At 52.3% G+C, this 12061-nt stretch overlaps 4 protein-coding genes across 4 annotated transcripts; 2 read left to right on the top strand and 2 right to left on the bottom strand.

Moving 5' to 3' along the window:
* Positions 1-2651: 2651 nt before the first annotated feature.
* KD926_000528 (uncharacterized protein) lies at positions 2652-4223 on the bottom strand (the record flags this gene model as incomplete). The annotated part of the gene is made up of 1 exon (XM_053096441.1): positions 2652-4223. One exon carries the CDS (start codon positions 4221-4223, stop codon positions 2652-2654), a length of 1572 nt encoding a protein of 523 aa, XP_052959598.1.
* Positions 4224-5465: 1242 nt separating this feature from the next.
* Positions 5466-7964, top strand: sip5 (Sip5p; the record flags this gene model as incomplete). Its single annotated transcript, XM_053096439.1, has 2 exons — positions 5466-5852; positions 5910-7964. 2 exons carry the CDS (start codon positions 5466-5468, stop codon positions 7962-7964), a joined length of 2442 nt encoding a protein of 813 aa, XP_052959597.1.
* A 1342-nt stretch (positions 7965-9306) lies between these two features.
* KD926_000526 (uncharacterized protein) lies at positions 9307-10170 on the top strand (the record flags this gene model as incomplete). The annotated part of the gene is made up of 1 exon (XM_053096438.1): positions 9307-10170. One exon carries the CDS (start codon positions 9307-9309, stop codon positions 10168-10170), a length of 864 nt encoding a protein of 287 aa, XP_052959596.1.
* Positions 10171-10530: 360 nt separating this feature from the next.
* Positions 10531-11709, bottom strand: KD926_000525 (putative G-patch domain protein; the record flags this gene model as incomplete). Its single annotated transcript, XM_053096437.1, has 2 exons — positions 10531-11502; positions 11590-11709. 2 exons carry the CDS (start codon positions 11707-11709, stop codon positions 10531-10533), a joined length of 1092 nt encoding a protein of 363 aa, XP_052959595.1.
* Between the last annotated feature and the right edge of the window lie 352 nt (positions 11710-12061).

The raw sequence follows: 12061 nt of genomic DNA, 5'->3' as shown, positions 1-12061 counted from the left end.
CACCCAGGAGTATGGGAAGATCGAAGTTAAAGCGATTGGCTCCGCAACGCGACATATTGCTGAAGAGGAAGAGGATCAGCATTTCCACCCGAAAGATGAGTTGTGAGGCTCAGCGTACCTAGAAGAAAGAGCTGGGTAGTGGGAAATTGATCGTTCGAGGCGGTTGGTCTTTCCTGCGGTGTCAATACCATCTTCTTCAGAATCATCCAAGATTCTTACGGCAAGTCCTCCTCAATGCAACAGATCGCCGGCAAATCCCCTCCTTCTTTTTCTCCTTGTCTAAGTGTCTTGCTTTTCTTAGACCCCCTTGATGTTTTTTTCCAACTTCTTGTTTCCCAAGTTTCCACTTTTTTTTGTCTTGAGCTCGGCTCCCTGTACCGAACACCACACTTTTCTGACTTTTGGCCCCTTTTCTTCAAGCAACTAAACTTCACCGGGTTGAAAGGCAATAAGATCGGCGGAGTGAGTGCGATATTTAGCGAACAGCAAAGAGAGTGAAGTTGTTTTGTGAACTAAGAATATTTCGAAAAAGAGGCGATTTCATTCGAGGGATAATGATAGTAGAGAGTGGCAGGGGTGAAGTTAAGAGATAAGTTGAAGCTGGAGAGTTGAACGGGAGCGGAGGTAAGGAAAAAAAAAAGGGCACCTGACAGATGGTTGCATTAGTTCCACGGCCAAGGTGGCAACGAATCCATGGAAATCTCTTCATTTCCCACCCCTCTCTCCTTATGCTTTTACAGTAAAGGGAAAGGAAAAAAATTGACTCGGCGAATTTGATTTCCCGTCCATACCTTCCAAGCCACCCTACCTATTTTTTGGGCAAAGAAAAAAAAAAAAAGAAAAGAAAAGAAAAGAAAGCAACGGCGGCGAGGGATTGGGTTACTCCCCTGCCCAGAGTTGCTATTACTACAGTACGTACTACATACGGTGCAGGGTAGTCGGCTCAAGTACCATGGTCCCGTGCGGCATGGCAGGACAAGGATGCGACGGGGACTGATTCATTCAAGTAGTGCACTGTAGGTGCTGTAGATAGATGCCTTACTGAGGACCCGGAATGATCGACCGGACCCTCGAGGCTAACGTAGAAGAGGCTTAGTGCGTCAGATTGGGCGGTGGGCCCTGCACTTGACAGGGCGATCCGCCAATAGTTAATGGCCAGGATCCCGATCAGCCCTCGACGACTGTGGAGGCCATCGAGCTAATTTGAAGTTCTGAACACTTCCAACCCCATCGTGGATTCATACTCATACCCTCTCTACCGTACCGGCGTGAATTGGCTTCTTGTCACGTTGAACTACCGAGCCTCGGTGTGATCGGCTGGTCCTTTTATGCTCCCTACCAACATCCCCGCCCCCCACTGGCCAATCCGTTTGAAACCTACGGAGTACACCCGTTTCTGACGCTATCTTGAATGCAAAATGCATGTAATATAAACAGCTTCGGAAGATCTATACATACGTGAAAGAATCCCGTCGGGCTCGACCCTCCCGTAGCATTCTGTGCTACTGGCCAACGTTCTCGGAAACCGGTATGTAAGACCGCCGCTCTCTCGCTTTCTGCAAATATTCCAGCAAGTCAGCCGGGGATGACGAATCAAAGAGTCGGGAAAATCATAGATACGTGCCTCGAGGTATTTCTCCACCCACGGCTTGAAAACGGCCCAGGCAAGGAGCCCGCTGGTGGCGATGATGAAGATGAAAACTATCGCTTCGTCTTTTCGCGAGTCTCGCTCTGTGCATCGAAACAGATATTAGCTATTATTGGACCAGTCCCGGAGCCGGAAATCGGCACTCAAGATTGCAAGGACAACGGTAGAAACGGTCGAGCGTACGGAAACACGTGGTGAATACATCCTCCTCTCTCGCGCCTTTGCAGGTGGGCAAGTTATATCCCAAGCAAAACTTTCGATTGCAGTCATTGCAACTTAGGGAGCTGGCTCGGGTATCCAAAACGTTGACAAGATCGTCGGAGGGAGTTCTGCGACCGAGAGAATGGAACATGCCATCGATCGATGTGGACTCTGGCTTGACGGGGTCAAGTGGAATGATGGTGCTGTTGGAGAAACAGGTACATTTGCAGAAGGATGCGGGAGCTATTTTCAACAGGACACATGTTAGCGCGATGTGCATATAGTTGCAATATCTGGATGATGATACCCGGTCGCAAACCGGTCACTCACAGGAGGCTAATGCGAGCGATGCGCAGGAGGAAAATGCGACCCAAAGAAGGATAACACGTAGGTAGGCATTTCTAAACATGACTGCTGGGGCGGCCCAGAATGAAGGGGCAGATGTGTACCCCTCCTGCTGGTTCTGAATGGCTTGGGATGGTTCTTGTTCGCAGTGGTCGATTGATCAGTGCCGACGGAGCACAAAGCGGCGGCCTTTTCCCCGGAGTTTCAGCATCACGTGACACAATACAAACGTACCTCATACTCCGACCACTACCTACAAAGTTGGGAGCAGTTTTGCGTTCTTTTCCTCCATTGTCTGTGGAGTTTCATATCTTCTTCGTTTAGAGGCCCCTATCTATATATACCCGTCGAGCAATACGCAGGACCAAGCGTGTAATACTGAGATTACGAGAGGCAAAGTCGTGCTGGAAATACATTATTATGGCAGATATCTTTTGAATGCTGGCATGGCATAGATTTAAGATTTGCCCCTCATCCCCTTTTTCCTGTTCTCTCGCTGTCTCTGCTCCTTGGCGACGTCTCGCCGTCGTTTCTTCCAGGCACGGTTGTTGTCTCCACGGTTCTCCCAGAACCATTTCGTGAAATCAGACTCTTCCTTCGATGCGGCTCCGGTCTTCGGAACCGGAGTGGTGGTGGTGTACGGTTCATCATCCGTGTCCACGGGCTCGTCCTGATCCCGATTCCAGTTCACGGCCCGATTAAACAAGGCAGTATCAGGTGTTGGAGCGGCGCTCCTTAATCCTCGACTTTGCAAGTCGTTCTTCGTGAACGGCGTTTGCGGCGCAGCTGGTTCCTCCATCTCCTCTTCGGATTCTATATCATCCTGACCAAAGAAACTGAATTGCGCATTCGGCTCGGGTTGAGGTTCGGGTTCAGCCGAGCCTGGGGCAGGCCGTTTAAACAGCGCTTCTAGTGGGTGGACTTCTTGAGGGAGAGACTTCTCAGTCGCCTTGGCCAAAGTCTGGCTGCCATCTACCCATGCATCAGAGTCCGCGGGGCCGCCATTCTGGGTTTCGGCGGATGTTTCAGGTTTTGTCTGCACATCAATCTCATCACCACTGGAAGACGATTCTGAATCCGATGAGCTGGATGACATGCTCTCATCATCAGACGACGAAGCGCCGCTGGAGGAGGTCCAATCATCCGATTCATCAGATGCATCATTTTTGGGGGGAGCCTTCTTGGACTTGGACTCCCTGCTTGCCAGAGACGTGTTTGATCGGCCCTTCTGTTTAGCGCCGTCTATTTGCCCAGGCTTGTATTCGGCTTTTCTGATGTGGTCGCTGGCCTGTTCTTTGATATTCCCGGACTCGTCCACCCATCCCTTACCCTCTACGAAGGAAGATGTGGGTGCTGCCTCATCACCGGCCGACCGAAGGAAACTTGGGTGAGTAACCGTATTGGCGAATTCATGGACCACGGACTCCTGGGTAGACTTCTTTTTTTTCTTAGACTGCTTTTCTGGCTTTTCTTCGGCGGGGGAGTGTCGGTTGGGAGGGATGTTTGTCCGGAAAAGACATTCGGGTTTCTCAGTATATTTGGATTTGGCCTGGGACTTGGACGATTTCCGATCCTTCCCCTTCTTTTTTTCATCCTTGCGTCTTTCCCCCTTATGCTGTGTCGACTCGGTCCAGCCTCTCTTAACCTTGCGGTCCGACGGAATCTCATACCCATCTAACACATTGTCTTCGGACTTTCGCTTTTTCTGCTTTTTGTCGGAGGTAGATTTGCGATCGGACGCCGGGCCGTGGGCCTCAGTCTCGTCTCGAGATCTCTTATGTGACCGGGCTTCCTCCACGTTGAATTTTCGGCCTTTGAGAATCGATCCGTTCAACTTCTTTTTAACCTTATCCGCCTCCATTGCGGGTAGGGTCACGTAGCCGTAATTATTCTCCGGGTAAGTTGGGATGCAATGAAAGGAGACTTCAGTGGCTAAGGGTTGAACCGAGGCACCTAGCACGGAGGGTAGGAGATCCGGTGTGAAAGGGGTAATGTGAAGGCGTTTAGTAGTCTGAGCTTCGGTCGTCATTTGCGGCAATGAGAGGCAGTCAAACGGAGAGGTGAACTACCGATAAGCTCGAAAGACACCACACAAAGGGAGGAAGTGGAAGAGAAGAGGAAAGACAGAAGAATCAAATCAGTACATCCTAGCTCTGCAAGTCTATCGTTCGGATCAGGCTCGAATCAGTCAAAAATCGATATGCAAAATGCATCAACCGGGTTAAAGTAATAGATGGGGGGTTTTTTTTTTTTTTTTTTTGGCACCAAACCCGAATGGAGAGGTGTGGCTCAGCCGGGTTGACCAGCCACACCTGGTCTCGGTGGAACTGGGGTGCTTGAGCATTCAGGATGCTGCAGGCGCAGAGAGGCCTGCGTATGATGGTACCGGGCCATACCGTCTCACCAGGTATTCTACCGAGATAATAGGTAAGCATCTGTAGTTATTCCGTTCTCCGGGTATATACAGTACCGGTACAGTACATTCCAAGCATTTCCTGGGACTCCCCAGTTACCTTACCAAGTTACCTGGGTATCCCGTCCTCTCCAAGTGTCATACCTCTCTCTCCGTCGCTCCGTCTCTCCTCTCTTCTGCCTTCTTCCCCCTCTCTCTCTCTCTCTCCCTTCTTCCCTTCTCTTCCCTCCTCCCTATCTTCCTAATCTCCCATTCCCTTTTGGACCCTCCTCTTGTCAACTTTTTGTCATTACCTTTGTAAACAATTCTATCTCCTTCAGATTACCCAACGTACATACGACAACTCCCTCCCATATCCCATCTCATTCGATCCGTCGACTGGGCTATCTATCCAGTATCCCTATCGCCGGCCCATTTCCTGCCTATGGCCTCCACCCGCGGTTAACTAAAGCCCGCATTCTGATCTCATCGCCGCTCCCTGCAGACCAACCAGCGTCGTGTCGCTCACATGGCCACATTGAATTTATTATTGTCACCTATTCACCGTCCCATTTTCGCTCCCCGCTTTAGCAACTGAGGGTCCTTTTTAGCTTACTCTCCACTCCGACCCTGGTTGCTTGGCTGATATTCTCCGCCGGGCTAACTCCCGATCTTGGGTGCCCTTCTTCCTGGTCAACTTTCCACTCCACTCCTCTACCTCACTCTCCTGTCCGCCTTTTTTTATTTCTACACAACGGACATTCGGCCTTCTCAGCGGCCGTCCTCTCGTTTGTCAATTGTTTTTGCCTATCTAGTTCCCCCCCCCCCCACTTTCCCTTATTGTAACCTTCAACCTCCCCTTTCCCATTCTCGGGCGAGATGGGTAACTCGCAAACGAAAGAGAGCCGACCGTCTCTCGCCGCGAATCGCCGAAGTCATCAATGGGGCTCGACAAGTGGCCATGGGAGATCGCCTTACGGTGAGAGGTATCATGCCGAGGGTTCAAGATCAACGCGAGGCAGCAGGCCTGATCTCTCCATCCTCGGAATCGGCGGAAGCTCGGAGCGCGACGTGGCGACACTCGAACATCGACGAGAGACCAGACAGGAACGGGAGGCTCGCCGGCTAGAGCGAGAGCGGGTCGCTAGAGTCAAGGAACGGGAACGTAGTATGAGAGAAGAGCACGTGGATGGGGGTTATTTGGTGACGCAAGGTGTCTACACGGGCACGGAGGATTTCAACAAAGCCGTTGTCCGGCAACTCATGGTAACTTGAGCCCCATCACTTAAAGCCCGTACGACCAATGCTGACCGTTGAACGCAGATCGAACGACGGCTTGCCCCTTTCTGGCGAGGACTCAACGACTTCTCCGATTCATGGACCGAACATCAGTTGATGGCGGCGGCGCGCGATCTTCCCATTCCTCCGCCCGACGAGATCCCTCCCGAATTGGAATATAAGAACCCTCCTAAGTCTACCGAGGATACCAAAGAGTCAACGGATTCTCAAGCTATCCAGCATCTAACTGTACCAATAACATCGAGATCACAGTCTTATGGGTCTGATGCATCCCAGTCGTCCAACCCAGCCCAGTCTTTACCGTCTTCGTCACCACTTGCCTCCGGCACGTCGAGTTCACCGCTGTTTCGGACAAGGGCAAAAACTCTCGCATCTCTTACCACGTCAAAACACAGTTCCCAGGCTGACCCTGGTCCCCGGGAACTTCAGCTTCCTCGAGACCCATTTGTCAACGGACAGCCCATCGAGGCGTACCTTTACAAAGATGCGGCAGAATGCCCCATTTGCTTCTTGTACTATCCACCCTATCTCAATCGCACGAGGTGTTGCGACCAGCCTATCTGTTCCGAATGTTTCGTTCAAATCAAGCGCCCCGACCCCCATCCGCCGGAGCATGGGGATGCCGACCCGAATGCTGCCCCGGCCGAAACTTCCGAGGGCGACCGTGCCGAGAGCCAAGACTGTCAGCTCGTCTCGGAACCTGCAGCCTGTCCCTTCTGCGTGCAGCCGGAATTCGGGGTGACATATGCACCTCCATCCTTCCGCAGGGGGTTGTCATATGCTTCTGACCCGATTTCGCGCCCTAACTTCGCATCCCCTCTATCATCGACGTCTTCTCTTTCCTCCGGAAATGCTGCGGCTGTCGTGGGCCGTCGACGCGCTACCTCGCTGTCTGCCAGTGATCCCACCGTGATCACGACCGACAAGGTTCGACCTGACTGGGCCCAGAAGCTGGCAAACGCTCGAGCACACGCCGCACGCAGGTCGGCGGCGGCCACTGCTCTGCACACTGCAGCGTACCTGGTGAATACAAACCCAAATGGGAGCGAGTCGCGAAACTTCAGTCTCGGGCGACGGGGGCGACGAGCACCGGACGCGCCCAGCGGCTCGGGTCGCACGGGCTCTCCAGCCCTACAGGCCTTTACCTTTCTAACTGACCGCCGCGGTACCGGGAACGACACTGACTCGAATGAGGAGGCATCTGGTCCTGTTGCACCGCCGCGAAACAGCTCACGACGGAATCGCATCGATGATTTGGAGGAAATGATGATGATGGAGGCGATTCGGCTGAGTCTAGCTAGCGAGGACGAACGCCGCAAGAGAGAGGAGAAGGAAATCAGGAAGGAGAGTAAGAGACGGGAGAAGGAAGCTAAAAAAGCAGAGAAGGTGGCGCGAAAAACTGGAATCTACAGTAACAATGCGAGCAGCTCCGCTCTGGACGTGCCTACAGGGCTGGGAAGGGTGATCAGCAGTTCTTCGTCCATTGTCGGCGAAGAAGCCACCTCCGGAGGCAAGGGTAAGGAAGTGGAGCGCATGTCCAATGAACCGACGGGTGCTACCTCCACCTGGCCTGTCACTGTTACCGACGGCTCAAATCATACGCATGCTTCATCGGTTAATGCGGAAGGTCAGCCTCCGGCCGTGCAGCCCTCGCCCCGGGAGCCGACGAGGCCGTCTCATTTACGACACGTTTCTAGCGCCTCCTCGTTCTCTTCGCTCGTCGAGTCTATGTCGGAGGACCACGCAGGGGCCAGCGATGCAAACAACTCGACATCCGAGCCAATGTTCAATTTTCGAAGTCTGGCCGCGGTGATCGGGGATGAGGAAAAGAAGGAGAAATCCGAATCCGCCGAACATGTGGAAGACACTTCTTCAAAACCGACCGCGGAAGGATCGACCTCGCACGTCTCCGCACTGACCCCATCGCAGCCGAAGGAGGACCGTCCAGTGTCGGCATCAGAGAAGGTGGAACCGGAGGCGACTGTGGAGGAGAACGACGAGCATTTGGTTTCCAAGGAGCTTGAGACCCGCTCGGTCGAGGTTACGGGCACCGCAGGCAACACCGAGGCGAAGTCGTGATGCGATAACGCCCAGGGAATGCAGAGTAAGGCGACGTAGCAGGGCGGACGTCTCGGTTTTATGTTTTTGTTGATCTTTCTACCTTTTGTTTGTTTGTTTGTTTTGTTTTTTTTTCTTTCTTTCTTTTTTTCTTGCGGTCTGGAATTGCGTGCATCTGGATGGGAACGGCGACGATGGATGCGTTCACTCACTTTTGACAAATTCGTTCTGTTACTGCATTTTCATGTTCATTTTCATTCGTATTCGCATGGCGGGACCGGAATTTTCTTTTTCTATATACATACATTGTCATAGATTTTTCCTTTGTTTTGCCCTCTTGCTCTCATGTGCATGTTTGTCGGCAAGGATGAGCGGCCAGAATGAGTTCCTCTGTCTGTTGGAGATCAAATTGGCGTTGGCTACGAGATAAGGGATCCAGGATGATAGATCTTTGGAAATATTACTTCCTCCTGTGTACTGTGGACTGTCATTTCACGATGATCCTGTCAACTTTCCCTGGCTGGCATGTTTCAGATCGGGTTTCAGAGATCCACCGCCAGGGTCAATTTGATTTGGTGGGATCGGAGAATTGGAAATATCGATCTCTGATAGCGATCGCCATGCATGATGCAACCGGTCCTCGCCCGAAGTACATGTACAGAGTACACTTACTCAGGACTTCCTCCCTGTCTGGTAGAGAGAGAAATGTCAGTCGGTCATTCCTCGGATAGATCCTGGTCCTGATATTTCACCTTCCTCATTTCTTCCTGGTCCCCACTGGATAAAATGAATTGAATCTTGATTGTGTCCGGGATCCGGATCGACCCCGTTCCAAGTTTTCTTGGTCCCAATTGTGGATCGCCTTAACTTTTCTCTTTCTCTCTCTCTCTCTCTTTTTTTTCTCTTTTTTTTTTCTCTTTTTTTTTTTTTTTTTGTTTGGTTTCCCCTGTATCTACTGGACTAGGTCACTCCTAAGCATTCTAGCGCGCCCCCGGTGGCCCTGGAACTTTTTTTCTTCTCTTCTTTTCTCTCTCTCAACCACTCTTTTATCGTTTTCATCCTCGCCCTCATTCTTGCCTTCCCGCACTCATTTACAGACACTCTTTTTGATACTCGATTGGCGTTGACCCAGAGTTGTCGGCTAACGAACCATCCAGTCGGCCCATTTATTTCTCCAGGCTCATAATCCTCCGCCTGAATGTTGACATCCTTTTCCCCCGCCTGTCTCTCTCTGTCTCATTAATTCGATTTGAATCATCCTTCGAGTACTGCGCTGGACGTATATTATCCTTTCATTTATAAGCCGGAACCAGAAGACTAGGCTGTCGCAACGACAACAACGATAACGACCAGAGAAATCGAGATGCCGATCCTCGATAAGGAGAACCGCCCCCGCGGCCTGCGGATGCCGTCGCTTTCCGCCATCAAAGGAGGACTCAGGAAGCAACAGTCCTCGGAACCCTCGCCGTCAAAGGATTTTGAGCCGGTCCAGCTGCCTGCTGCTTCCTTGTATCCGACAGACACCGTGCCTGTGCTACCTTCCACCAAACCGCAGGAGAAAGAGTTGCCGCCCAACCCGACGGGACCGCCGTCGTTTCCTTCCCCCCCGGCCAGCTCGTCCCCTACCGTCAACACCAATGGTTACAACGACCGACCTCTTCCTCGCTTTCCTCAAGTTCCCGTCCCTAAACCCGAGGAACCGATCGCGCCAACTGTCCCGCAAGAAGCGTCGCCTCCTCTCGAAGAGCTGAAGTTTCCCGTTGCTTCCGGGTTAGATCGTCCTCAGGATGCTCCGGCCCAGCATAATTATATCCCATATCACGCTCCAGGTCCGAGCCCAGGGCAATCGGATGATACGGATGATCCGTTGGAAGACTTCATCCCGGAACCTGAGCCCGAGCCGGAAGTTGATGCGGTTGACGCACCCATCGAGCCGGTATCCAGCGAGGAGAACAACGGACCCTGGACGCCGCCGGATTACGAGCCCATTGCGGCACCGTTGAACAAGCTGCACTATGCGTGCTACCAGGGCCACCGGTCCATGCCGGCGGCTAACAACGCCTGGTACCCGGTGCCGTGTATGACCTGCCAGCGGTTCGACCGGGAAGTGCGATACCGATGCGTTTTCTGCTGCCTGCGCATCTGCGCCAACTGCTCGCAGACTATTCAGAAACTTCCCAATCGTTCGCTCAGTCAATTGATGGAAACCATCAATTCTCCAGAGTAATCTTCCACCGCTCCCTGCACAAGTAAGGATGACCCTTGGCTTTGCATTTGCACCTTATGATTTCTCTCTTGGGCGTTGATGGTTTTCTCATACTTTTTCTTCTTTGCCATGTTTTATTTCCCCCATACATACTGTTCGAATGGACTCATTTGCTTTCCCTTCTCTCTTTCATTTTATTGCCTCTTTTACCTTCTGGGGAATGATGTTTTTCTACATACCTTATGCCATCAATTGTATATACAACTATACAGCCCTAATATGCTCCTCTTGCCCATGATTCAATGCATGATGTACAACATTTCAAGGTTTTCTTTTCCTTTCCTTTTTCCCTAGTGCTGTAATATACATGGTGGTAGTTCATTAATCGTGATCCTCCTCGGTGATTCCGGGACATCCCTCCATCTCGTCGGTTTCGTAACGGCATTTGCACCAGAAACAGTAGCGGTGCTTCTGTCGAAGATGCTGCAATAAACGGGCCAGCCGCTCGCCGGGATCGAGTGCATTGAACTCGTCCAATTCAGGGTCTTCCTCTTCCAACTCTTGTTCCAGGATAGACGACAGTTCCGGATTCCCCGCAAGAGCCTGTTTGTCCTCTCGCTCAAGTGTGGGGTCGTCGTAAGTCGGTAATCGAGGATTCGGGAAGAATGAGGACGGGAGAGAGGAGTGTAGTAGATGACGCGCTTGCAGCGATCGCTCTCGTTCCTCTCGCTCCCGTATCAAGCCACGGTATAGAATATTGATCTGAGAGGTTGGCTTCACTGTCGTTTTGGGGCGGCCGGCGCCCTTTTTCTCCTTCGATTCCTCTGGTGGATTCTCGTCCGTTACGTCATCGTCCTGGCCGCACGAGTGTTCATGCATCGTAGGGGCGGAGCTTTCCTCATCTGCCTCAGCCTCGGTATCCAGTCGCTCGGCCACTTTCTGGGCTGCGTGCACTTGGGCTTCGGTGCGTCGCGTCTCCCGCTCCTGGCGCACGCGATCGCGATAGTCGCCTTCGTCATGCTTGATTTTTTTGACAGCCTCCTCGGCTTCCTCGCGGAACTTGCGCTTCTTTTCGCTATCCAAGCCAATGCCTCCACGGCCTTCCTTGAGGACCAGATTGAGAGGCTCGGACCGCGACTGACCCGCGCCAGAGCCGCTAGCGCCTTCCCCTTCCTTATCCTTATCCGTCGTGTCTTTTCCTAGCGCCTGTCCCGGCTTGAATCCCAGCTTTGCCATCATCTGGAATCCTTTGTTGGACGGGTCCAGAGTGCTGGTGGTCAGGGCGGCATCGCGGCGCTCAGCTTCCTGGGTGGCTCGTTCGGCTTTCGAGGGGACCTTCGCGCGGGCCTCCGCCTGTATCGCAATAAGAGGGAACTAGTTAGTCCAATGCGGACTATATTATGCGGGGCGGGTTGGGGGGCAATTGGGCGACCAACGTACCTCACGCTGTTGTCGACGTTTCTTCTGAGCAAAGGTTTCCTTCTGTTGGGGCTCCTCAATGACCATAGACATGTAGTCATCCTCCTCTTTCCCAGATGCGGGGTCTTTAGGAGGACCCATTTCTAGGGGTTGGGAGTCTGGACAAAGAAATAGGCCGCTGGGGGAACGGAGAGAGACTAGAGAGACGGGATGTTGGAGGACAGTTGAAAGTTGATTCGAAGAGTGGAAATGCGGAGATTTTGGATCCTGCTGGTTGGCCTGAGGCGCCCAGGCGACTCCACCCGCCTTCCTTGCTTCGGACGAGTCTCCGATCGACTTGACTCCTACACTTGTCTACACTCACTCGACTAATTCGAAAGGCTCGATCTCAGAAATGCTGCTCCGTGATTGACAATGAGAGCTGTCACATCGGCTGTCATTCTTCTTTCGCCCCTCCTTCCATCGAAGCCCGAATGCTATTATGACCTATGAC

Source organism: Aspergillus affinis (assembly GCF_023601865.1).
Source record: "Aspergillus affinis strain CMG 70 chromosome Unknown NODE_10_length_487445_cov_86_957759, whole genome shotgun sequence".
NCBI lineage: Eukaryota > Fungi > Ascomycota > Eurotiomycetes > Eurotiales > Aspergillaceae > Aspergillus > Aspergillus affinis.
The sequence above is the reverse complement of the archived record's forward strand: the minus strand, read 5'-3'. Positions and strand labels throughout refer to the sequence as shown.